Genomic DNA, 27872 nt, shown 5'->3' with positions numbered 1-27872 from the left:
AGCCAGGCAGTGCAGAGCCAGTCTTCGGCCTGGGTAAGGGAAAATGAAGGAGCCCACAGAGCCCTTTGAAAAATAAAGCCATGCTGATGTTGTCAGTGATTAACAAAGAGATCACAGCCAGAGCAGATATAGTGAAATAGACTATTTTATTGCTGCACACATGCTTACACATTTCTTCTTAAATATAATGTTGCTCTGGTAAATTTTACAATCTTCTTAACTCAGCAAGTGGCTAGTAGTAAATAAAAAGGACAGAGGCAACAAAACACAGAAAGGACACTGGCAACAGAAGAAAAATCAGAAGGTTTTTATTTTGTGATAAAATTATTTGCAGCAAGAATAAAGTGAATTCAAATCTAAGTTTTGTCCTGGCTCATCTTAATTAGAGAGCTTGCCTGCATGCTGACCATCTGCTTATGCACGCTTTTGGATAGCCCTATTTTGCCAAAAGGGACGGGGGGAGTTAAAGGATCCCGAATAATTGGACAACCTGACAGGCCTCACAGATGTGACCACTAAGTGCACGCAGACAGATGAGGCATTTGCTTGGAAGCCCATGTGGACTCACACTGCTGGGGAGGCAGATCAAAAGGCCACGCTGACCTTTTCTCCCACATGTACAACTGCAGCCTCACTTGCTCCACGCTTAAGGACGCAGGAATGGAATTATTCAAGAGCAGCCATATGGAAAATGCTTCCCAGCACTGCTGCTCCTCCTCTGCCTTCCTCCTGCTTTGCTCACAGCCAGTGTCCTTTAGCAGCTGAGGAATCTGCAGAGAAAAGCATTAGCACATTCCTTGATAATCCTGCTTCTGCATCTCACTCAGTACAAGCAGAAGGCAAAGGCCACGTCCTGTTCCCTGGTGGCTCCGTGCAAGCCTTGTGGGCTGTCACAAACCACTGCTGTGGAAAGCTGACTACAAAGATGTCAGAAACGGAATTTCTGCTGGAGGAGAAGAGATGTGATAAACTAAACATCCTGCTTATGTTCAGTGTTATCTTCAGCCATATATAGAGGAGAAACACAGGGGAACTGAATCAGCTGCGTTAAGCTGCTGGTTTTTGCAGCAGGCTTTCATGAGCCTGACACTCCACTCAGCAAGAAAACAAGCAGTTCTTTCACCCTTCTTCCTCCAAAATATATGGGACTTCCTATTAAAGCTTCCTCAACAGCCCTTCCTCTCCCCATGTTCACGGAGATACCTTCATCAGTACAGCTGTGCTGGGCTCTTTGCTGGTCCTGTCAAAGACACACTGGGCTTAGAGGTGGACATGGAGGTACATTCCACAAATCACACAACAAATGCACAGCTCCTCTCCACGTCACCGTCCCAAACAGAAGCACACTCCTGCTGCTTCCATGCAGCAACACACCCCTGCAGGGACACACCCTCACCCTAGTATGACTGCAGAAAACAAACCACAACAACTCCCTGCACTTCTTCACAAGGGTTTTGAAACAGAACTGAAGCACAGACTGCTTGAGTAGACCTGCCACCACCATCCCCTGCCCCAGAGACTTGATCTGCAAGAGACACCACTTAAACCCAGATGACAAAGTGCATAAGCATCTGGAGTTCAGTTATATCAATGAACCTCATCCCTGCTCCCCCCACGCCAGCTCTATCCCCAGCTTCTGTTAAGTGCAACTCAATCCTGACACACGATTTTGCCAAAGACTGGCTTTCCCCAAGCACATTGGCCAAAGCCCAGAGTCCCCTCCTCAGAATTGAGTGCAGCCTGCTTAGTGCAGGTGGTGCCCACTGCCTGCCCATGGACCTGCCAACAGCTTCAGTGCAGGACAGGCACAGGCAGTGAGGCTGCAGCTTTCACTTGCTGTGGGGTACCAGCCTCTTACCTGGTGAGATTGGCAAAGAAGGGAAACCCATCATCCCAATACATCCACACCTGAAGCAAGTCCCTGCCAAACCCTGGATCTCCAAACTCTTCAGCCATGAGAGGCACCACCACCATTACAGAAAACAACACCCTGAAGCTGCAGGGGATCCTTGCCCAGTTCCCACATCCCATAATAAAACCACACCTGAAACAGTGTATTTCAAGCTCTTGCCTCATGAAGTGACCAAAATGATTGTACGAGTTGGTTATGGCAGCCCAGAGCCTGTGCAGGATTCTCCATGTGCTTCACTCAATGCCTCTTCTCCCTCCCAAAGCACAGCACAGGAAAGTGTGCCCAGCATGTGCCCTGGAGACCTGAGACTCTCCCAACACACCATTCCAGAGATGGACAGCTCCAAGGGCAGCCTGTTTGGCAAGGCAAGCTTTATGCAGGGTTATCAGCTGCTGATTAGTGCCAAGGAGAAGGAACACCATCACCCTCATTAGGAATCCAGACAGACAACACGAGATAACACGACCTACTGCAGAATACAGATTCAAAAACATTCATTAGTACAAACAGTGAATTTCCTGGAGGACAATGAAGCTACATGGCTCAAGGCTGAGCAAAGCCAGAAGGTCGCAGAGTGGGACAGCAGCCCTGTGAGAGACCCAAAAGGCCCCTTTCCTTTTAAAAAGGATTTCCAGTGACCCCTCTTCCCAGACCCACCAGCAAGTCAGCCTTGCCCTACCACAATGAACAAAAATAAAGGGAAAAGTGCTGTTTCCAAGAAGAAGGTGTTTCCTTCCCCTCTTAAAAAGGGCTGCTCTCCCTTCTTTTGTGCATTGAAAGCTGCTGCTTTCTAAGAATGGAAGAATTCTGGTCTCTACTGTATTCCCAAAGATGCTTGTTCAGAAAGCTTTTAAATTCTGAGCACTTCAAAGCAATGAAAAGCTAGGGAAGACCTGGAAATCACTTTGTTTTGGTTTTTTTCCATCTAAGTACTAAAATAGCAGGTGAAGACAGTGCCCTCCACATAGCCAAGTACCTCTGTGTCCCTGTTAGGGAAGCACTGCCCACTTCTGCCAGTCTTATAATGCTGACAGTGACAGTGCTGAACTCCTTTCCCATATACTTATTAAGAGTTTAATCCAGTTTTCTTCCTCTGCTGCTGGTAATTCAACAAATATTCTGGCATGAGCCAGTTCCAGAAGTGTGTTGTTGAACCACAGAACGGGATGGGTCCTAACCCCAGGCAGTAGGAAGTCCCCAGAACAGCTCCCTCACCATTCCCAACAGCTCACAGTCTCCTCTCTGCACTGTATTGTACAAAGGAGCAGCTACTGACTTAGGCTGAGCTTTGGGAGCTATTTCTGAAAGGAGAAACAAAAAAAACGCAAGTAAAACCAAACACAAACCAGAAATGCGAATGTCCAGACACAAATAAATTAAAAAGAAACCATGCCTGAAAGTGGATGGGAAGGAGGACCAAGAATGGGAAGCGGGACATTCAGACTCAGATGTTCTTGCACTCCAAGCCAGCGCAGCAAGGGCTGTGCAGCTGCATTTGACAGGCAGGGTTTGCACACATCAGCATTCGAGCCCTATACTGGCCAGGAGGTTTTCTAGAGCTTCAAGTTTCTGGTTGGCTTCCTCAATGGCACTGTAAGTCTGCACGTTGCTGGTGATGTGGAAGCGGATGTCATCGACCAGAGGGATGGAGTCAGTCTCCTGCCGCTCCTCCACAGCCTCCGCGTTCTCCTTCACAGCAGCTGCAAACTCCTCCAACTCCACCAGCTGCACCAGGAAGACAAGAGAACCATTAGGAAGACAAGAAGACAGGTAAAGAGATACCAGGGGTTGGGATAATGGTCTCAGACAGTTAAGGGATCCCACAGAAAAGAAAAGAATGCTAGAGTACATGGAGACCCAAGTCTTCCTACAGACACCACTTGAAGATGCAGCCTGCCATCCATCCAAAGGAGGCACTAATACCCCAACAATAAACAGTCTCAGCTGCAAGCAACCTGCACCTCCCACAATGCCCTGTAACACTCTCTAACTAAGCATCCCTGGTTCTGGTATTGGGGCACGGGCACATGCACAATATTCCCCCCAAAAAGCCTGCCTGGCAGGAACCAGGAGATGTTGCCAGACACTTTTGGGCAATGTCCTGTAGCAGAGAAGCCAGGGAGTGCTTGCGCCTGTTTCAGAACTGGGAGCCACAAATGACTATCCCCCCTTGACTCAGCCTCACCACCACCAGCATGGCAGCTGCTCTGCTCTGCACTCAACCTGACAGAATTGGGTCACCCATGAATGATTCTGTATCAGGTTCCCCAGGAACGTGTGGTGAGCTGAAGGGTGAGAGGCAGCTTCCATCTGTCTATGCTACTGAACTGTGCCTGGGCACAGCAGGTTGCTGAGCCTTACTCTGCTACCACACTGACAAAATCTCTCCCTGCTGCCATCAGTGCATCTCCACAGGATGCTGGCAACCACTGATGTCTGAACATCAGCTGGGGTGGCTCTGTCTGTGCCAACACCCTTAAGAAGGCACACTGCCAGTGCTGGGTCCAAGGACTCCCACTCAAGCTAGAGGTGGGGAATGCAAGGGGAACATACAAGCAAAGCCATAGCCTGATGACTACTTGGGATATTCAGCAGCTTTCAAGCCCTTCTTCAGAAGCCAGACTATGGGTACAGGCTATGTCTGTCATTCCCAAGCTATACACTGAACAAAGTAACAGCCCCAGAACCACTTCCTTCATTGTTTTCTCATGCCAAAAATAATTTCACACCTTTCAAGCTACAGGTGAAAATGTTACATTCCCATGTGAACTGTACAAGCCATTTATAAAGATCTGTCTCAGGATAAAAACCCTTCATAGATGCTAGTTTATCCTTCCATATGGCAACTTTCTCCAAGAGTCCTGAGACTAAGCTATAATCATTCAGGATAACACTTAAGTGGAGCCCCATAAGGAAAACTTCAGTGTTAAATTCATTACTTCTTGCTGTTTGACAGCAAAGTATACCCTGAGCAAACCCCTACTATTTGATTTGTCATCCTCGAGGAGATTAGAGGTCACATTGATTTCTCCTATCTAGAGCATCATGCCAGGAAGAATTCCCCCCAGCCAACACCAAAAAATATTTCCTGCACAGAGCTCCCCTACACACCTCTTTGGGTTCTCCAGGCTGCAGCTGGTGTATTCAGGGAACACCATGGCTACTCTGGGCACAGTGGCTGAAAGTTCAGTGAAAATCACCTGCCCCTGGTACTTGCAAAGCTTTTCGGGCAACTTCTCACCCCACATTCCACAGGGATGTGCTAGACAGGGACCAAAATTTGGCTTATTGTGGTGACATCAGGTACTGCCACACTCCTCCTCCTCTGTCCTAACTCACCATGTGCTTTGCTCCTTAACTGCTGCTCATTTTCAGGAAGCACATTAATCCAGAGAGGACAACCACTAACTACAGACCAAAGTACAACCATTCAATCTGCTGTCTCTGTGGCTCAGATATAGGGGCACACGTGGTCACTGCCATGGGGAGTGTTTCGGTACCTTCTCGATGATCTTGGCCATGTACTCCGTGCACTGGTCCTCCAGCCGGGTCAGCTGGAACAGCTTTGCAATCCTCCAGATGCTGATGATGTTGTCCTCGTCGAGGATCTGTGCCAGGGCCCTGCCGCAGAGGCGCTTGAGGCCGGGCAGCAGGTACATGTCCGCCACACACAGCACGTCGTAGGCGTTCTCTGGGGACAGCTGGCAGTGCACAGAGGGGAGTTACTGCCCAGTCCTCAGCACACTGCTTGTCACTGGAAACTAACGCGTTGTTTGGCCCATTACTGGACAAGTGCTAACTATGGAGAGACAGGAGCTCTGTCTTTCAGGCTACGTCTCCCACTCAGTCACCCCAGAGGAATTTAAAGTGCAGCAGGGAGTTTCTCATGCTGCAGGTAACCCCTGTAGCTAAGCTCAGGGCTGTGCTGAAACACCAAAGTGCACTTGGCTGCTAAAAAATGTTCAGTGTGACAGTGGCAGGAGGTTGCTTTTACTAGACATACTTACAAGAGACAAACAGAAGAGGCTGGCAGGACAGAGAACCTTGTCCCCACATTTTTCCTCCCATTTTATACTGCTGGACTCACATTTTGTGAAAAACATGCAAAATTCTCTTAAGTTTCTTCCTCAAACTGGTTCTGCTAACTCAGCTAGCACAACCTCCCTGGCAGAGAGGTACACTCAAGGACAGAAAACTGAACACAAAATAAACTGTAGGTGAGGCCCACCTGGGTAAGAACATATTTTGCACATCAAATACTAGTGGAGCTCTAACATGAGTTCCGACTGGACTAAATTAATGCACCAGATGCTCAAACTGAAACTGTTGTGAATGACCTTTAACATTTTAAGGCTCTTGAGAAAGAGGACCACCTTCCCATTTCCCTCTTGGGTACTTGCAAGTGATCTGAAGATAAAAAATGTTGTAGATAAAGTTGGAGACACCACCTCCAGCTTCACTCAGCCTCTTCTCCCTGGCTGGGCAAATCCTATTTTCGTCAGCCATCTGCGTCACTAACCTGGAACTAGAGCCTCTCTGTTCCTGCTAATGTGAATTGCAAAGAGCTCAGTTACCCACACCCACTGTAACAGTGGATCTGCAGGACACAGCATGCCCTGGCTGCGGAGGAGGCGAGGACCCTTGCGTTTAGAGACCAAGCCACACTGCTCTGGATGGAGGAATGGTAACTGGTACAGCCTGGCCCACTCTCTTGATAACTAGTGAGCAGCAAACACACTGCTGTGCACATCTATATCTAGATCCAGGGTTGTTCCCTCTGACAACTACAAATAACTGATTTTTTTCTTCCCCCACAGCTGTCTGCATCTGTGTTTGGAGAGACAGCTCCCAGCAAGTGGCCCAGCTGTGAAACACCCTGCAGCAGCTGGGCAGAAGAATGCAAGATGTAGGAGAGCCATGCCATGAAGGCTGTATGCACATGGGGTAACAAAGCTCTTGGGGTTATTAACCAAGTGCTGCTTTGTCCCTTCATAAGCTGCAGGAACCTCAGGAGCTGGAAGTGTTTGAGCCAGTAGTATTGATGGCTGCAGCTCCCAACTACTTCATCAAGGAAAACCTGGCAAATGTTCCTCCAAGAACTGCCCTCGAGCCTACCCAAGTATTCTGATCAGCAACTTGTCTTTGTGCCTGGAACCCTTTATGTCCTCTGCACACTCTTCCCCTTAACTGCAAACACTGTCACTACTGCATGGCAGAGAGACACCATAAATCCTTTGTAAAGAGAAACATAGAACTGAGAGTGCTGATACTTGGCTGGAGAAACACAGGGCAGGGAGAACACTCCACATGTAAATGTGGAACTTAAACTATATTCCTGTCTTCCTGACCATTTTTTCTGGTAGTTACTCATGACAGGTGAACTCTCTGCAGAAGCTCACATCTTGGCTGCTTGGTTTGAAGCCCAAGCTATGCACCATTCTGCACACAAAACATATGAGTAAGATCCTTTTAACTCCTACACATTATTGTTTGTCTGTCCTCCTGACCCAAGCCCAGACAGGGCACCTGAGGCACCCCTTGGAAAGCAAGAGCTGCTTGGGAAACGTCCTTCCTGTGAGTCATCATGAGGAGGGAGGCAGACTGGAGAGGTGCAAGGAAACAGGGTCAGGCTGCAGTGCAGTCACAAGGTCAGGAGGATCTTCAAGCAGCTTTGTTCCCTCTCTGCCTGCCCTTTCAGCAAGTGGCTGAGGGAAGAGTGCAGGCAAGTGAAGGACCTGCTCTCTGGCATACCAGTGGCAATCCTGCCCTTGCTGCTTGCCAAACACTCTCCCCACTTCTACCCGGAGGTGAACAGATCAGCAGAAAAAAAAGGTCACAGCTGTGTGCACTCTCTGCATGTGCACCCAACCCAGAGCACAAGCACTGCTTGGGGGAAGTGACACTGGCAGGTGCAGCAGCATCTCCAGTCACTGCCCTGATGCCAGAATGTGTTCTGGGATCTTCCAGCGAGACCAGCTGAAAGCATTTGCCACAAAACCAAAGCAGGAAGCTAATTAAATGCCGGGATTTGCTGCACCTTCCATTAGGCTGAAAACTAAGTGGGTGAGGGCTCTTTTGTTTGGCCTGCGATACTGAGCACAGCAAGGCACTGGTCTCCCAGTGGAACCTTTGCCCACCCCAGTGATTAATGACAGTGGAAATAATGACTTGCTACAAATGGAAAAGTAGGCTATGATGCCAAAAGTAAATAAGCAGAATCTCTCAACCTATCCACATCTCCAAACGTGTTCCATCTGCCATCTACTGGCAGCTGCTTCCCTTATCTCTCCACGGAGTTCAAGAGGTAAAGCTGCAAAGCCCTGTATTTATCACATCAATAAACAGCGTGCAACCTAATTTCCACATTTTTATTATGGGATAAAAGACTAGGGATTTGCTTCCTGAACATCATGCACATGAACTACAACCCTGCCTGGCTAACAGCGCATCCCAGTATGTGGATCCCTGAGACACAAGTGAGGTAGCACAGTAGGCCAGTGAAATTTAAGAATATACATGCACACCCTGCTCCAGATTTAGAAAAATACTGAAAACACCTCAGAGCTAACCAGCACTGGAGGAAGGACCAAGGCTGGCCTCACCTCTGTATCATCACTGTAGATGTAGTAGAGGACCCGGATGAAGATGTCTTCTGAGATGTTGTGGAGAGTCACCACAGGGATGCTGGGCTGTGTCTGTAGCTCCTCACTCTCACTGAAATGATCTTCAAGGAGGGCTTTGAAATAATCACTGCGACCACAGAAAAATGCCTGGAGAGGAATGAAAAACCAAAACACTGGCATCTTGCTCACTGCACCAAACCAAAGGGCACTACCAACTTGGTGTCAGAGCAGCTCAAAGATATTTCAGAAGTTCAGATTCTGTAACTTTGATTTTCCCTACATTTTGAAGCTATATCTCCAATATTTTTCCATACCTTATTCTATCCATACCTACCCTCAGAACCACAAACACAATTGGTAAATTCAAGAGATTCGAAATTAGCATGGCCCTACGGCAGGAGCTTGAGTTGAGGTTGGATCTCAAAATTCATTCTTACAGTTGTTCATCTGCAGATCAAACTTTCCTTCTCCAGACACTGAACTCATAAGCCAGCAGCAGCAGATTTTGCAGCTGTGAATGCTGTAGCTGAATTTATAAATTTATCTCCACACGTCTGCAAGAAAGGCAGGCTTTGCTGCTTTGTTAAATGCTTTAAATGCAGTTTTCCAGCTGAATCAAGGCTGCTACTGCAGAGTGTATCCAGCATAGAAGGAGTGGGGGACACAAGTAGACTAGATTCATAGCAAAAAGGGAGGAGAAGGAAGTACAGCACAAGCACATACCTTATGGCACAAGAAGTTGTAATCTTCCACCCGGAAACACACGTCAGGACAGCTGTTGAAGTTGTCAGTGCTGTCAAATGGCAACTCCCCAAAACCAACCTAGGAAGAGAAACCAGAAAACCCTTCCTTTAACACTCCTGCTTTAAACATGCTCAGGGTTCCAAGTTCAGACTTTTTTGTTTTCCCAGAAAATGCCATCCCTCTACTCCCTCAGAGCACCAGAGATGGTCTGAACACAGATTCCAGTGTCCAGAAATGAAGAACTTGCACTGCTAATAAGGGATATTCCTGGTACAAGTTACAGCTGCCTCCTTTATCCATGGAAATTTCCTGGTTCTCCATACACCTTTGGAAAGTGTTTCTCTGCTATCTAACACGTGGAGGTGAAGTTTACCTCATGCAGCAGGTATCGCAAGCATACTGGAGCTTAGGACCAGTCTTTTACAGGGTACATGTAATAATGTATAGATTACATCCATGTATACACCAGTTTGAAATGGTCTGGCTACAATTACTGCCTCACTTGAATAATCCAACATTGCTAAAGCACATTTTAGATTTTTGATTTGCAGCCAAAGATAGTGTTGTTGCAGTATTAATACTCAAGTGAATTATTTTAACAACAACACACCTCCACCCAGTCCCACATGCCAACAATGACAGCACACACCAAAAAAACCCCAACCTGTTTGCCGTATTTTTGTTTTAAATTGACACTTCCAAATATTTTCCCTTTCACCTTATTCTATATACAGTGTAATTCAACTGTAAAAAAAAAGTTTATATTCACAGTCATGCAGCCAAGACAATCTCTGGAAAAAAAAGTTTCCTCTGGTTCTTGCTTTCCATACACATGCCCCTGGGGTACCTGGGACAAGGAATTTATTCCTGCTGTCTTTCATCCAGGAAAATTACATCCCAAATTTGCACCCAGGAAAACCCTGAGCTGACGATAAAGACCAGACTCACAATAGCAGACTGTCCATTTCCAACCCACCTGCCTCCAACCTGACTTTCAGCTCTACTGAGGAGCCAGATGACTCTTCCCTGCTGAGCTAAACAAAGACACAGACTGGAACACACTGGGTGGGAGCTCTCAGCCAGGCTCAGTGAGGTTTCTCACAGAACAGGTTCTTGGATGTGGCAAGGCACCAAGGTGGCAAAAGCTCATACCACCACTGACCATGGCAATCTGGACCCATTTACCACACTCTTTGTCCACAGCAACAGTTGGCAGCTTCTGATTCCTAATCACAGGAGAAGTCCAGTGATGCAAATCTTGCACATGGCTGTTGCAGTAATGCTGACTCTCCATAGCACTTCTCTACTGCAGTCCTGCTCCACAGGGCAACTCTTATTCCAGAAGAGATGCAGCAATTCAAGGAATGTTGCCCACCTGATCTATCACCTGCTTTTCATACAGCTGCCACACAAAGGGCCCCTCCAGCACTGAAGATGAGATGAAATTGTCCCATTTGTAGATTCCCCAGGCTGCTATTTTACTACTATCTGTGTCTCATGTTTCAAGGGTTTGGTCCTTGGTCCCAGCCAAGGTCCACAGCCTCACTCTGTGGCAACGTGTTACAAACACCAGTATCATGATGCAACTGCCTGTTCTGTTTGCCTTGCTGTTCTCCTCACCCTATGCGCCCACAGCTTCCACATCCTCTCCTACAAATTCTGACGTGAATCTGAAGGCTACAGATCTGCAGACAAATCCCAGGTAAAACAAACCTAGCAACAAACTTTGATAAGATGCCACTCTGTGGCATAGGAATATTAATTGAGATAAACACCACGTCTCCTACATGCATCCCTTCTTTGCTTTCCTTTCACTGTCCAAAGGTAAATATCTAAAAGGAGTCCATCCCTTTGGAATGGATATGGGAGTTTTATTTGTCTCAGAGTTTGTCTCCTGAATTACAAATTCCTCTGGGCTCAATTTCCTGCTTCTAGCCCTGCCTGGTCCCCACTCTGCTGCTCAGATTTACAAGGTCATTTTCAATTCCTATTACAAAAGCAGGTTCATGTCTTTGTTTCTCCTATTCAGCATGAAGTGGCTTTGCAGAATTTTCCCTTTTACTCTCCTTTCAAGTCTCTACTACTTCTACTCTCCTCCCTTGTCATGCTTGAGGAATCTAATCTCCTTTGCAGGATCTCCCTGCAGAAAATTGGCTTATTCCTCCCACTACCCCTATTCATACAAGCTCCTTCACAGGCCTCTGTCCAGGCAAAACACAGCTGCCAAAGTCAAGTATTCTGCCCAGGAAGCACAACACAGTCCAGCCTACAAGGTGCAAACACATCCACAGTAACTCAATCACCATATAGAAATACTCTCAATACTCTCACTCTCCACTATCACATGTGGAGGACCAAGTCTTTGCTGCTACAAATTTCCTATTAGAGCTTAAATAGAAATGTTGCTGGAGGCAAAAACATACAAAACAAATCAGTGGCAGCAATTTGTACCTTGGCCAGATTATCTCAGCAAGAAAATTGTAAATAAATTACAACACAAAATACAGGGGTTGGTGATCCAAGAGAAGATTAGCAGCTCGCAACCAGACGCAAGTGGATTGGATACAAAAAAAAACTAAATTGGAAACATGTTGTAAATATTTCAGTTAATCTGCCTCTGCCAAACAGGCAAAGCAAAGCACAGGAGTCACTGCCATGGACAAGCACAGTACACAGGTGCAGACAGACAAGACGGAACCCATCTACTCGTTTCAAACTGCTCTTCCTATGCATTATAAGATAAGTTTTACCCCAAAAGTGGCAAACGGTCACTTTTTTGCAGCCACACCAAGTGTCAACATGGATGGAAAGAACAGTATTTATTTCATGGCAAACTCTGACCCTTTTAAGTCTGATTTCATCTTGGTTTGGAACATAAGATCTCAGTTAAAAGGTAATTGAAAACAATTACAAGGAAACCATGTGCCTACAGTGTCATATACTGGAAGCCCTGGAGTCTGCAACTCAGAGGTCACCTGGCAGATATGAAATGAAGAACCAGGCAGACAGTGGGAAGCCACATGGGTTTTGACAGTTGCCTGGCTTTTCATGGTATTTTACTTAAATCCGTCACTGCTAAATTTTATTGCAACAAACTGAGGAAGCAGCTGTTGTGGACAGAAAAATCCTGGCCATTACTATTTTAAAACAAAACAGAGACAACAACCACACTTGTAAAAGGAAACATTGGGGGAAAAAAAAAAGGCTTTCAAACACAAACAGGAAAGAGAAACAAGGTACCAGAATTATAAATGTGTTTGAGATTTCAAAGAATAGACAGCTATCACTCCAGAAAATAATAATGAGCTGTAACTGGATATCATTATTGTTTCAGCCATGTAAGATATCACTAACTGTGAAACTGGAATGCACAAAGTTTCCTACATCATCCAAGTATCAAAGACATTACATGCAAATTATTTGTTTATACTGAAACAGAAAGCTGAATACATCCCCATTTCATATAATATGGCATTACATGACATGCTGCAGCTCAAAATGTTTCTTGCCAAATTCTGGAAATGCTGGCTTTTATCCAGAAGCCAAATACCTATTTTGTTCTGCATAGGCTGGAAAAAAAAAACAATGTATGTTTCTCTTGAGAACTTGGATGTCTGTGTGTGACTATGTAGTTGTTCCTGACATTTTAGGTTACACAGTTTGTATACTATTCCTTGTATGGCAGCAAACCCTGCAAGAATGAGGATGTGCAATGCCTCTGTTCCAGAACAAAGGTGCCCAATTCACAGAATTTAACAATTTGAAAACAATAGAATAAGAGATAAATGGCAAACAAACAAAAACGAACAAACAAAAAGTACCTAGAGAGAGAAAAATGGGAATCTTTTAGAATTTATCAGTCTTAAACAAAGCACCCACACTTGTGCATGGCACACAGATTCTCTAGTGAGCAGGTGTGTGTGCCCATTCCCTCTTCACTTGTACAGCTGTAATAACTCTAATGCTGCCTTCATGCCAATCAATGAACACAGCAAGGAAACCACAGCTCACAATTCACAGCACTGTCAGATGATTACATTATTCCAAGTTTCCTCTTTTCCTTCCAGCTCCTATTCTACATGAAAGAATTAAGAAGGAAAGTGTTCCTAACTCTAGAAGAACAGCTTAACAGGAGTATGCCATCAAGGTCTGGAAACAAGCAATCAAACAGGAAGTATTCTTTTTATTTGTGAAGTGACTTAAAATGTAGGTAAATCTCACTGTTTTGGGGTCCTTGATCCTTTTTTTAATTCCTGGGGAGGTAATCTGAAGCTTATTTATAGTATCACCTCCCTTTAAAGCCTGCAAATATACAGAAAAGCATATTGAAAGTCACAAAAAAATGTACAGCTATTTGGAGGAGGCAGGTTACACAGGAGAGATTTCTAAATCGGTAGTTGTAAACTTGATGGAGAAAAACTCACTCTATAGTGAAATATATCTGAAAAAAGCCGGCACAAAACATGTTGGCTTATTAAGGTAAGAAACTTTATCCATGTACACACACACACACACATTCTCACTCTCTCTGCACCAGGCAGGTTTATTTGGCAGGGAACAGAAAGAGAAAGGCAACAAAACTTGCTACATCACTCAGTCATACAACCTCTGGGCACAGCATCCACCTAAAATGAGTCCATGTTATTAAACACAGCGGTTGGTATAAGAAAGAGGAAACAAAGGACATACATAAGAGCAAAATAAATCTGCTGATATTACAGAAAACACCAGATGCAGAAAGAATGAAGAAAATAATAGTTTTCCTGTTCTGCAAATGGGAGAGAAGATCTACGTATACGATCCTAACTAACAATATGATGGTATTTTAACATAGTGATCATCAATCTGGGGGGCTATTTCTGAGGGGCAAGATATAGTTGGGAAAAGCAGATCTATGGCCAGTCAAGTTAAATTTTCTTCAGAGGGACTCACATTTCTGCTGGAAATATTATCAGGGTTTGGAAGCACCTCTCCATTGAAGTGTGTCAGTTCCCAGCAAGCAAGCCCAGCAAGCCATTTTCCACCTATATATCCCTTTGGGTACCAATGCCTGCTGCTACAACATTTCTAATTCTCAAGAAGGATGGCAAAGAGAAGAGCTGGGGGCCTTGTCCCATTGTATTCAATGGGGAAATCCCCACCAACCACATGGAAAGGGTTCTATTTACCAAGATCCCCGCTGGGGGGAATATCCAAGGGGAAAGACCAGCACTGACAGCCTCATTATACAATTTTATGGCATTTCCAAGCAATAAAAGCCTTTCACCATTTGGAGCACCAGAAGACAAGCAAGCACTGAAGCCTATATAGCAATGATGTGAGTGGACACAAGTGAGCAGATATCCCAGCCCCACAGAGCCCACAAGGAGTAGAAGTGCTCCCTACCCGCAGTTCAGCTGGCAGGGCGCAGTCTGCCAGGAGAGCCAGATCTTCCTGCAGCCGGCAGTTACCTGTGGGCTCAATCGTCAGCACTTTCACACAGGTCCCTGGCTTGGAAGAGACTGGAAGAAGCAAAAAAACAAAAGAGCAGAGATGCCTGAATTCCTCTACAAACATTCTCTCCCATTTAGATAAAAGACACTCCAGGAAAACCAGCGTTATTGCTGTTCAGCTTTTACTGCAAAACACACACAATTTTTCTATGCACACACACATTCAGCACCCCTCAGTACAGCCAGTGAGCAGGGCTAGAAGGGGATGCATGTACTGTTGTCTCTTCTCAAACCTCCACTGAATTCCTTATGCTGGAATATCAACTGTGGGAAACAAAGTTGTCACAGGCACATTTCAAGCCCAACTTGCTCTTTGGGATCCACATCATCAATTAAGGACCATGGATCAGGTTGCCCTGATCCCTGTAGGAGCCACTTATACACTGCCCTCCCCAGTCAACCACTCCTACAGCTGACAGCGTCACCTAAGGTAAAGCCCATGCCAGGGAGTTTTTAAGTTAATCTGCTTCCATGCCTCTCTGCTGTCACGTGCTTTCCACTGGGTCCCATTTCAGCTATGCCATCCTGATTTCACTGCAGAGAACAAAGGGATTTATTCTTGTTTAGTCAATGAGTTCAGCAGGTGCGAGTCTGTCCTCTACTCTCTGTTTGTAGATCCCTAAAGCACAAAGACCCCAAAGTACCCAGACTCCTGCATGTGCCTGAACTAAGCATCACTATCATCAAAGAGCTCAAACAGAGCCTTCAGAGACAGCAACTTCATTTGTCTTTTTCAGACATAGTGTGTCTTCCTGTCTTAACAAATCAGCCTACACAACAAAACAGCCCAAAAAAGCAAAAATACATGATCATACTTCAGTGGTCTTGCTATGACTAAAGTTGTTGCGGAGCTCACAGAAGCCAACTCTAACTTCAAACCAGTGGCAGCCCAAAATAGACGCACTGTGATACAATGCTGCTGCCAGCAGAGCCTTTCCTGTTTCTGGCTACTGTGCTCACCACCTCAGGTTTGTTCCCAGGTCAGCATGGTTTGGGGGGAGAACTGGAGCATGTAAGACATTCAAGAGTCCCTGGATACAAGGAAGCATGTGAAAAAAGATGGAGCACCACTGGAAAACGCAAAGTTGTGGTGAGGAAGCCTTAAGATACTGTTGGGAGCCAGAGAGACACAGGGTTAAGTCTGAAGCATTCAGAAGAATTTCTGACAGGTATGATTCACCACATAAAACCCCTCACAGGTGAATCACGCCACCTTGAGACCTCATTTCTCCTGACATTTTGCACAGCATTACATGAGCTCCATCAGATGACTCCATTGGGTCGTGGGCGAAACAAGACCACGATGTGCCACAAAACAAGATCTCCACCCCCTCCTCCACATCACTGCTGCACCCTTCAAATATGCCACCACTGTACCTCTCCATAGGCTGCATATCCCAGAAAGATTTCTGGAAAGGGAAGGATAATCTACCAGTACAAAACAGTCGGGCACCATGATTGCTATACACAAAGCTTGCCAGCAAGGAGACAGGCTGCCCTGTTAGCACGAAATCCTACCCTCAGATAGATGACTTCCAGGGTAAATAAGCTAAGAGGAGGCCTGGCACCAACACAAACCAGACTGAGTGCATTTTCTCAAAGAGCCCTGACCACTTATACATCAGCATGAGAGAACGAAATGTCTTACTTCGCAATTAGAAATTCTTCAGGGCAGAGAGAAACATCTGTATTTCTGTAGTACTTATTGTAACAGTCACCGGATCAGGCTCTGTAAGTGCTAATGGATCCAGCAAGCTTTAAGAAGGCAAGGCAAAGAGCTCTTCTCCTGGGATGCACAGAGCATCTGTGCACTTTCCCAGTGACACAAAAGAACAGTGATTTTTCTGAGAAGAAAATCTATTCAGACACTGCGTTTTTCAAATCCAAGGGCACAGCATTTGGTGTCACACAAAAATCTTTCCTAACAGAGACAACAGAAATCAAAGTTGTGAAATAGGAATAAGCTGCTGGCTGCCAGCAAGCAGCAGGGACCACGAAAGAGGAATGCAAGAAAGACAAATGAAGGGGTTTCTGAGAAAAGCAACATAAACAATGCAAGGAGCTGGAGGGAATAACCAGTGTGGTTGAGCTTGAGACTGGGTTTCCTCCCAGTCTAGCACAGCTGTATAGCACTGACCATCACCTACCAACGTATCAGCTGCCTTGGTTTTCCTGGTCAATACTTTGTAGTGTTCTGGTTACATTGAGCCAATGTACCACAAAATGTAAGAGCCACAAAAAACCACACTAAACTCCCAAAACCTACAAAATGATGCCACACTCAGATACATCTTCCCAATGGCACAATTAGCTACAACCACAGATTCTGCACATCCAGTGTCTTTGCTACAAAGGCAAGCATATCAAATTTGCTCTCACCCTTTTTGCCCTAAAACTTGCTTAAGTAACTGCAGAACATTTATTTTCTAATACATGCACTTCTAAAGGAAGAATTATGGCTTATTCTGGACAAATTGTTTGAGCTCTTCCAAACACTGCAGTAGTTTTTTCTTGTTATAGCCACAATGTACACACAAGGGAAAATAGGCAAGCATTCGCACCCAAATATATCTCAGGTGCAACAGAAGGCACTGGGTCATCCTCTTCCTATACTACTGTCTGTGCATGCCAAGATACTAAGTGCTTTTGAAATACTGATTAACTCTAGATAATGAGATTGCAGACACTGCAATTATCCAGTGGAGCTGCAGAGGCTCGAGTTCATGTTGTTTTCTTGTTTCAGCTTCATAATACAGAAGCAAGACATGACCCTGCTCTACAGACCTGAATCAGAGTTCTACTGCACAGCAAGCACTTGGAACAGGCAGAGGTTTCTAACACATTCAAAGGAACAGTCATGCTTTCTCAAGTGCCAGACACAATGTGATCTAAGATCTTTCCAATTTTTTAACTTCTGTAACTCTTACATATATGCCTTTCTGCAGAATCAAGTTTTCCTGGCTTCCACATGAAATTTAAGAAACAAACTTTTAACAGTTGTTCTGTTTCTTTGAATCCAACCTGTCACAAATAAAAATCAAGCCTAGTACTTCCATCGGTGCTTTAAACCACCCATTGATTGTCTTCTGTCAGGCCTCAAAATTGAAAAACTGTTCCCTCCCCAAAGAACACAGAAGTTAAATGATTTGTCCAGTGCTTTTATATTTCCAAGTGGTGCTTCTATCTAAAACGTCCAATTAACCTGAAACTTTACTTCATTATTTTCCATTTGAAAACCCACCAAGAAGTCAGCTTTTTTGCAGTTCACAAATTTAAGCACCTTTTCCTTCCACAATATTATATGAGATTTTAACTAAATGAATTAAGGTGGAATGTCTCAGCTAGATCCTGGGAGAAAAAGATAAAAAGGAAAAAACAAATCTCCAGCATCTCACGGAATTACTCTGATATCAAAAGATGACACAAGATCATTTTGTTACCTGATTTCTGAGTAGTTTTTATTTTATATTCATTCATCACTCCCCTTTTCCGCTACTTATTTAATACAAACTGATACCTTACAGTTTTTATAGATACCGAGAAATGCATTTCTAACCTCTTCAGGTCCATGTTTACATTTGTGTTTATACAGCAGAAGTAAGACCTGTGACACAGCTTCCATAAGGACTTGCACCCTGCATTATATGGTAACAGCTGTACCATGGTAATCTTGTACCCCACCACCACCAAACAACTACACATGCCTAAAGAGAGACCTGCACATGGTAATATCTTCCATGTGATTTGCAGATGAGGAACTTCTTGAGCCAGAAGTATTCTATCAGTTATGCTCTGCAACCTCAGGAGGCTGAACAATCACAACTCGTATTCAAAACGAAAAGGTGGAACACGTACACCCCTGCCTCTTAGGTCAGGGAAGAAGATGCTATTGACTTTAAACTACAGACTGGAGTCTCTTCTCAAATCAAAATTAACTTGATTAAAGTAAAGGAGTTAACTCAGAGCACAGAATGAGAATCAGAAGCTTGCAGCCTGAAGGTTTTGTTATCCAGTAATTTTTTCTGCTTCGTGACTAACACCACTTGTGCTGTTTTGATTCCTCTTCACGTGTCCCTTAGCTTGATTCCAACTGTTGGTTTTCATGCAATAAGCTTATGTCATGATTAGATCACAAGTTATTTGGATAACAAAAAGTCCTTAAATAGAGTATTGTTTCATTTAAGGTTTGGCACATCCACGTGTTACTAATATACACATGTTTTCAGAAATACTTCTCTGCTTTTAAAAAAAGTGCTGTATCTCCCTCTGCACCCATTTTGGGCCAATTATCAAAAATTTTACTTTGGTTAGGGGTCAGATAAATGCAGAAAATTACTTCTAACTGTATATATTTTATCTTTCTGGGGATTTAAACAAGCTCTCTGCTGGAAGACACTTCCCAACATATACTCCACCATGCTCAATTGAGTGTCTGGCAACCACAGCAAAGTCCTGCTGCCATGGCTGCTCTACTCTAAAGAAAGCATTCAATATAAATTATAAACATGCATATGTCAGAAACCACTACAGCTGCCCTACAGAAAGGCCATGACTGAAAACTACCATGCAAACATGGAAATTCCACAAGAGAATCATTTTCTGGAAGCCCCAAGGACACCATGAAACATCCACCATCACACTTTCCTGTTTCTCCCTGAAAGGGCACACAGGCACAGCAGAGACAACAGCAAGTCAAATGCTTACCAAATTCATAGACTTTTTTACATTTGGTCTCCAAATCATCGATGAGGTCCTGCAGCCGACACTGCTTGGCCAACCTCTTGCAATCACTGACATACTCTACATCAATATCCAGACGACCTGTCAAGAAGAAATGCACTCAGCTCTCTTAATCCACAGGACTTAGGTGTAAAAATGGCAAAAAATAAGGTCTGAAGACTTGATGACACAGAAATTCAGTAATTAGATACACTGCCTCACTTTTCAGCATCCACTCACAACTCAGTCCCAGAAGCTAAGACTGGGTATTCCACCACCACCCACTACTTAAATCAGTAACAGTTTGGCATTTAATTCACATTTCCACTTTCCAGGGTTTACCCTAATAGCTTCATTCAAGTGTTCAGAGACCAAACAGGCTGTACAAAACATGTCTAATTCTCTCAGAAAATCAAAAAACAGCAGTACAACAGCAGCAGGCATGACTGCCACCACCACTGGCTACCCAGCTTTGGGTAAGAATAGACTTCAGGCTCACAAGTTTTCATCTCAGGATCTTTTATAATCACTGAAAATGTGGCAAGGAACATTTCTGAACACACTGTATTGGAAAAGAAGAGCCTTGAAGACAATGTTATTTTCTGGCACCACCTCCTGGCCTGAGATAGTTCAGCACTTAGCATGCCTACAATACAGCATTGGGCATTTTCATAGAAGGTTTAGGATCAACTTCTGTTCAGAAAAAATACTGGAAAGTAGTCAAAGCATTCAGCACACACAGCTCAGGTCTGCCAAACTGAAAAAGTCCTACATGGGAAACTGGCTTTTCACCACCTTAGGATACAGTTATACCAGATGACAGATTTTCCTTCCTTAAGTTAGAAATACAGTCTCCAAATCCATCCAACCAATCAAACCAAGCTGATTTTTGTTTTAATTGACTGTATAATTACTGGCAGGACAACAACTGGCAAAAGGTACAAACATCTTGGAAGAGCTGGTGATTGCTCACATTCTCCCTTTCTGCCAGCAGAGAGGATTTGTTGGCGACTCAAGCACCCAAACACTGCTGAGTGCAAGCCTGTGCCACTCAGTGCAGAGGCACAGACAGCTGCTCACCAGCCATGTACACAAACACCAGAGGGTAAAGTCATTTACCTGTGTATAGATACTGCAGAAGGGCACCAAAGGCTGCTGGGTTAATCTAAAATAAAACAAGAGGAAGTCACATTTGGAATCACCACGAATTTAACCATAAGTTTGAAACATGATCCTGAACAAGTAAAAAAAAAAAAAATCTTAAGTAAGAACTCACACAGTGCATCTGATTTTCTTGCTCCCCATATAACTAATGCTGCCACTCCACCTGGCTTACACAGCTCCTCACTGTCTCAACTGATACCAATCCCTCAGGTACCTCAGGGGACAGGACCTGACTAATGGAAAAATTCCAGAGACATGGTTCTGTAAAATACAGGCTCTGTAAAATACAGGTTTTTACTGATCATAAACATTTCCACCTCTTCCTAATTCCAGAGAAAAGATTTGTTCTTGTACAAAGAGAGAGGAGAGCAGTGTTCTGAGAAACTGGAGTTATGTTTGTCACAAGAGGATTTGCACCACCAGAGTCAAGTTACACAAATGTGTGCCGGAGTATGGGTGGTTAATGGATGGAATGCACTTATGGCCTATTTAGTTCTTGTTGCAAAGGCAACAAAAGGGACTCAATTAGTGCCAATTATTGAGGTGATGTCTTCACCACAGACCACCTGTCCACCAGGAATTAGACAGACTCAACTCATCCCAGAGAGGGGTCGTGACACAGCTGGCAGATGGTAGCAGCTACCTGCTACTGCAATTAATTAAGATATGTTTGAGCCCATGACAGAGGGAACAAAGGGGAGGTATGCAGTCTGCAGCCTTTTGTTATCTCAATAAGATGCTATTTTACTGCATGAAGTGCCTTCACAAGCCCTTCTCCTCAACTAGGGTCATTCTGAGCCCCAGGAGCTATTCACTGTGGAAGTTAACCCTCAAACTGTCCTTCCTACTCACTTTCCTCACCCAGGTGGAACAGCAAAAGAAAGAAAAGAACTGGAAGCACAGCCTTGCTCACCAGTGGGTGCTTCAACACTATCATGTTCTTCCCCTTCCATTTGGTTTCAAACATCTCTGCAAAGTAGGCGCTGCGAGCGCTGAGGATGCAGCGGTGGGCACAGAAGGATTTGCCATGAACGATGAAAACAATGTCACTCTGGTAACCCTGCTCCAGCAACCTGCAGGAACACAGAGAAGGGAAATTCATTGCAGCATGAAAAAGGAGAGAATGGAGTAACACTAGTGGGGAACATGGTACAATTAGGTCTAAATGAACAAATACCCCCGGGCATTGCAGTCTCTCTCTGCCCAGCGGGATGGCCAGCACAGGGCTGGTCCTTCACACACTGGAGTGGGATGTCTCACTCCCTTCCATAGCTCAAAGGAGTTTTGTTAGTGCAACCAGGCGGCTGGAGAATGAAACCTTCCTGCCTTAGGTGAACACCTGAATGCTGGGAACCGATTTTAAAGAGGAACTAGTTGCCCCCAAGCACATCTTTAAAAGTTAGTTCTGCTTTTAAATTGTCAGATGTCAAAAAAAGCACTGCAAAAGGGCACACTTTCAAAAAGAACTACCCTGCTACAAAGTAAAATGCAACTTTCCTGCTCTCGGGCACTCTCAGTGTGCACACTTTAACCATGTAACAAATAGGAGAGGACTTGAGGTCACCCACCCTCAGAAGAAGGAAGGATGTGACAGGCATGAAATGCAGGCAATTACCACATCAGACATGAAGCCTTGTTTATGCCTGCATGCCCATACCTTCATTCTTTAAAAGGAAAAAACCAAAACTGCTACTTCCAGAGTTTACAGCAACCATCACCACTGTTTCCTAATGCCCATCAGTCCTTGCATATATATCCTCACAAACATCCCCAAGAGGTCAAATCAGGTGGACATCAAGCATTGTACTCCTTCTGGAGAGCTGGACTGGGGCATAGAAAGGTGTGGGGTCACACACAGAGATGTTGTCAGAGTCTTGAATGCTGATCTCAATCTCCTGCCACTAGAACACCCTTCCTTCTAGTGTCTTGCCCCAAAGCGAACAGAAGCATTAGGTTTTTACTTTTTTCCCCCCAACTGTTGCTCTTTGTTTCAATTTTAACACAAGATCTGCTTGAATGAGAAGCAGAAATCGGTGCATTTTAGCTTTCATGTATGCTCAACCCTGCACCATCGGAGCCACAGTCACCAGGGCAGTGATAAATCACTCTACAAAATTCTACTTCCCTGGAAGACAGAATCTGATTTTACTCAAATAAATGAGTTTCCTTCCTCTCCTCTTTTCAGATTGTCAGATCTTTCCAGGACTTATTAACACTCCAGTTTCAAAGATAAAAAAAACACAACAAGGTTTTAACATCTGTAAGTCAGTAAAAAAACCAACCAGCAAGTCTGTAATAGTATCAGCGTAGACAAACAGCAAGAAGAAAAGCTTGAAACTATTCCTCTACTCCTGAGCAAGTTAGGCTGCAACTCAAGCTCTAGTACAATGTGAGACATGCAACCTTCAGAAGTATCTTAATAAAGTTTAATAACCAAAAAAAAAGGATTGGGCAATGTCACTGTGAGTCAGTTTGAGGCTTCTTAAAGTGCTCTGTTTCACAAATGAGAAACATTTTATCAGTGTTGAAAACTTCAGCTTGCAAGTTATAGTACCTTCAGGCCTGAAACTTAATTTCAGTTGACATACTATTCTAAATTGCTGATGTGGTTTTAGGGATCTGATTTTGGTTTGACAGTCAAGGATGACACCTTAGTGCTTCTGCTTTATAAAGACCAGCTTTCTGTTGACTCTGGACTCTGTACCAAGTCACTAGAGGCTATGCACACACACGCCTGGAGATCATCCCTTAGGGCACAGAGGACATCCCTTAAGAAGCTCTACATGCCCAGGAATGAGAGAGGGTACTGATGAGTTGCCTTTCCAAGCTGCCCTGAAAAGAGCGCTCAGGAAGGCTGACGGGACGCTCTGCACACGCCTCATGTCCTTACCGCTGCAGGAAGACATCATAGTAGTCCCTCTTCATGCACTTGGCTGTGATCTGTTTGTACTCCTTCAGCAGCCGGCGGATGGCGTCACTCAGAGCTCCGTACAAACAACGTTCCCCATCAAAAGTGTTTGCCTCACACTTTGCTCCTGTAAAACAATCACAGGCACAGGCCAGCAGGCACAGTTAGATCCTTCTCAAGTGTCCCCAGATGGTCACTAAACAAATATGACTTCTGGCTGCTGACACATTTCACTGTGGTCCCCTCTGCTGATGAGCATATTTACAAAAACTGAGCTTCCCTCATATGTGTACAACCTAAAGCTGCTCTCCCACAGACGAATCCCTTTCTGAAGAAGTCAGGACTTGTTTTAACTGACCCATGTAAAAAGCCTCTCAGCATGGCTCCAGCAGTGTTCTGGGAAGACAAATCTCACTGTACTAAGAGTGTAATCATTTATTGGACTGTTAAGAGCTCTTCCTAAAAAGTATTTCTGCTTTGTATAAGACGGGGGATGCCTCCTTAGGTTAGAATCTGCTAGAAATTTGGAGGGTATTTGCATTTTCCTATTTAGAGTTACACAAGTGGTTGATTAAGATGCTGGGAATGCAGTAGAAAACCAAACCTTTTGAGATGTGACTGCACTCTGGTTCCTCTGGCAAAACACTATGTACGTAGGGGAATTTAGATGCTGAGAACCAAATGGGCAGGCACTTTGCCTGAAGAATTGGTCTTGCTTTGCTTGAGATTAGCAAAATCCCTTGCATTTCACCATTAAGTCCTGCTTACAAAGCCAGGCTATCAATAGAGTACAAGAAAGTTTTACACAGACAATTCTTCATATGAAGTACAACTCTCAGATCAGCATATTCCCAATACCATTGCACTCTCACAAAACATCAGCTGTGATTTCAGAAAGTCATGCTGCCTTGAGCCATCACAGACAGCTTCCCTTTCTGTGCATTTTCAGGATTTCAAGCAAATCAAGAAATTTCAAGCAATTTCAAGAAGCAAATTCAAGCTGCAAATGGCCAGCAAAAGGGACCATGAAGGTGTGTGCAGGGCTCCCTCTGTAGCCCAAGATCGCTGATCAGATGGTTGGTTGTAACAGAAGTAGTTTCCACAAGGGACAGTTAGAAGGACATACAATCCACACGGACCAGAGAAAGGTGCTGCACCCATACCAGGACACTTTTGCTCACCATTGGCTAGAAGATACCGTACAAGCTCCTCATGTCCACACAGGCAGGCGTAATACCTGACAACAACGAAAGAAAATTAGAGATGCAGTAGGAAGTAAATTCAGTGTTTTGGCACATCACCCCACACAGACCACAGCACTGAGCATCCCTGAGAAGCTTAGGAGGCCAACACCTCATAGGAGTGAGGAATTGCTACTGAATAGCACAGAAGCTGGACCCCAGCAACAGACTAAGCAGGATCTGTTCCCAGCAATCCTAGGCACTGCAAGGAGATCTCAAGGTCCCAGTATCTTGTCAAGGTTCAGCATCTTCTGTTGCACCACCAGCTGCCAAATCCATCCTCATTTTAAAGGAGATCATTTCATGGGCACTCAGCAGTCCACTGAATTCTCAAAAACACTCCTTGCTCCTTCTGTTGTCAGTCCGACTGCTGCACGCTATGCCAAGGAGGGAACAGCACCCACACTGGATGTACAGCAAACCCACTCCCCTAAGTTCTAGTTACAATGAGTTTTATTTTCTCTTTCACAGTCTAAGCCTTTCATGATTCTCTTGCACAAGGACCTCAAACTGTCCTACTAAATAGGAGAATACTGCAGCATGCATTGCAGCAGCCAAATGTTAGTCTACCTCTACTTTGGGAAGTTATTCTGTACTCTAAATATATTGCAGATGTCTAAATGTACTTTGGAATTGTAGGGAGGTAAAAAGCTCACAGCATGTTCCTCAGCACCTCCAGGGGGATTCCTCACAACCTACTGCATGTTCACAGCCCTGCCAGACAGACTGAGATCCCACAGTCACTTGGCATTTTACCAGGCCAAGCTAAACATGCTAGAATGCCATCGTCTTTGGTGGGGAAAAAGCCTAATGAAGCCAAGAGCAGAGTGCTTAACCCAGGTAATCTGGTCACAAAACCCCACTTCTGAGCATCACTACAGCAAGCCCCAGTCACATCGGGAGACAAAGACGCATTTAGCACAGCACCCACAGGGAAGAGAAGCAGAACTATGTAGCCAAAGTTCCCAAAAAAGCAGAACCTGAGACATTTTGTAACAGTGCTCGTAGCTGCTGATGCAGAGAGAGTAAAGGAGCTCTGAAGGCCCTACCCCCCGCCCAGCCAGTGTTCCAGGCTGCAGCACTCACAGGGGTGTACTGTCCCATTTATCACGGACATTAATTTCCACATCTCGCTGTTCAAGAAGGTATCTGGAAGAAAAGGGAGAGAGCAAAGTTACAACTTCATGCAGCTACTCACTCAGTCACATTCTCCTCTTTCAGAAGATGAAGATGTAACTTCAAGTTCATAGAGTAACTTCCAAAGGTATGACAGGACCTTGCACTGGACTTGGGGAGCTGTCAGCTATGGCTGAAGGGGCATCAGCCAAATCCTCAACCCAAAGAATGGTGTTCTACAGCATGGCCTGGCAGCTCCCTTCAATCTTAAGTGGAGCACATGGGGGAAGAGGGGACTCAAACCCATCTCTAACAGGGCAGCAATCCCAAAAGAAGCCTGAGTACTTCTGCAGTACCTTCACATTCCCCAACAATACTCCCAGCCTAGATGCTTAAAAATAAATGGCCAATTTTACAAGGTCAAGGCTGGACTCCCATCCTGCTTGTGGCTCTTCCTGACAAAAGCAACAACATCAGTGTCACTCCAGACTGCTCTTGAATCCTGCCACTTCCTTGTCCTGCACATTTAGGCTAGATCAGATGCTGTCAACACTCCCTCTCTGACACATCTAGAAGCCGGGCTTTGCCTTGCAGACAAATCTCCTGCACAGCCTGGGTCTTGTTACAGCCTGTACTGCAACAACCACATGTTAAAGTCCCTCTCAGCCTTCACCAAGACTCTCAAGTCTTGGTTTTTTATCACCCACCACACGAGTCCTCCCTTTCACTCCCTTCACCTTTCTTGTCTAGAACTTCAGGTTCCTCTGACCATATTCAACATGCCAAGCAACTCAGCTCCTTTCTACTCAGTCCCATGTGGTCAATCTGTCCCCCCTGCTCTGACAGCATTCTCAGACTCTCTTTTCTGCACCAGTATGTCCATACAGGTCATCTTAAACTTCTGCAAGGCCATCCCTCAGACCCCTCTTTCTACAGTAAACCTGCAATTCACTGCTTGCAACGATTTAATCGAACACAATCACAACAGAGAACAATGTTCCCCAGACCTTACCTATCTGCACACTTATCTTTCAGTAGCAAGCACCCTGTAACAGAGGTTGCTTCTGATTATCTGGCATATCACACACTAAGAGATGGAAGAATCAAGTAGGATATAAAGGTGAAGAACAGTTTTAGATTCAAACCATGAGACGCAGGAAAAGGACCTTGCATTCACCCTGCAGACAACAAGCCCATCTGCCTCCTGATCCAAAATCACTGAAGTTAAGCTGTGCTGCTTCGAGATGAGAAAGGAAACTTGACCTGAAATTTTCATATCCCCGTATTACTCAGAGATGCTCCCACAGTCCACAGCACAAGGCGTCTAAACATTTCCATGACGATTGAGTCCCAGGGATCCAGCTTCCTACCAATACAAATACCATTTCCAACGGTAAAGGAAGAGCAGCTGGAGAGGAGCCTTGTGCAAGGACATTTGCCACAGGCAGCATCCACACCCACGAGTACGCAGTGTCCGTCCGACACTCAGACACCTGCCGGAACCGGGCACACCTCACGCGAAGCTAAGCACCCCGGCAAAGACCCGGTGCACACCCAGCTCCTGGGGTGCAAACAAGCTGCATTTCTGTACGACAAACAAGCGGCCCTTTCCGCACCCCTCACCGCGGCCGCCCTGGGGAGCCCCAAGCCGGCGGCAGCCGCCCTGGGGAGGCCGGGACGATCTTCCGGTAAACACGTCCCAGCAAGGCGAAGCCGCCCCGGCCGGCCCGGCCCCGCTCGCCCCGCTGACCAAGGCGGTTACAGGCAGCGGCGGTGCGAGGGACCCGTTCCCAGGCCCGGCCCGACCCGGCTCACCGCACGCGGCTCACGTCGCCCTTCTTGCAGCTGGTGAACAGGTCGCTGGTGTCCATGGCCGGCCCAGGCCGCGGGGCGCCGGCGCCGCATTGACGCGGGGAGCGGAGGAGCGGCCGCGGGGCCGGGCCGGGCCGAGGG

The 27872-nt window shown here is 45.3% G+C and overlaps 1 protein-coding gene across 1 annotated transcript; it reads right to left on the bottom strand.

Annotated features, from left to right (window-relative positions):
• Positions 1-127: 127 nt before the first annotated feature.
• ABTB1 (ankyrin repeat and BTB domain containing 1) lies at positions 128-27872 on the bottom strand. The gene is made up of 12 exons (XM_042016976.1): positions 27735-27872; positions 25890-25952; positions 24744-24799; positions 23545-23689; positions 21568-21727; positions 20610-20655; positions 19476-19592; positions 14665-14780; positions 9259-9357; positions 8515-8682; positions 5413-5613; positions 128-3637 (listed from the first exon to the last, which is right to left on the bottom strand). Exons 1-12 carry the CDS (start codon positions 27788-27790, stop codon positions 3431-3433), a joined length of 1434 nt encoding a protein of 477 aa, XP_041872910.1. The 5' UTR covers positions 27791-27872; the 3' UTR covers positions 128-3430.

This window comes from Corvus kubaryi, unplaced genomic scaffold, assembly GCF_017639235.1.
Source record: "Corvus kubaryi isolate FWS band 111438036 unplaced genomic scaffold, C.kubaryi_AGA036_p1.0 136, whole genome shotgun sequence".
NCBI classification, from domain to species: Eukaryota; Metazoa; Chordata; class Aves; order Passeriformes; family Corvidae; genus Corvus; species Corvus kubaryi.
Note: the sequence above shows the minus strand (reverse complement) of the source record. Positions and strands in the feature narration are given on the sequence as shown.

Bases quoted from the DNA above. Each gene is read 5' to 3' on its own strand.
- ABTB1 (XM_042016976.1), bottom strand. From the start codon at position 27,790: ATGGACACCAGCGACCTGTTCACCAGCTGCAAGAAGGGCGACGTGAGC. The intron at 9,358-14,664 runs GTAGGGAGCACT...TTCTCTTCCTAG, and splicing joins CCCTGCCAGCTGAACTGCGG to GTTGGTTTTGGGGAGTTGCC. The intron at 5,614-8,514 runs GTGAGGCCAGCC...GTGCACTGCCAG, and splicing joins TCTACAGTGATGATACAGAG to CTGTCCCCAGAGAACGCCTA.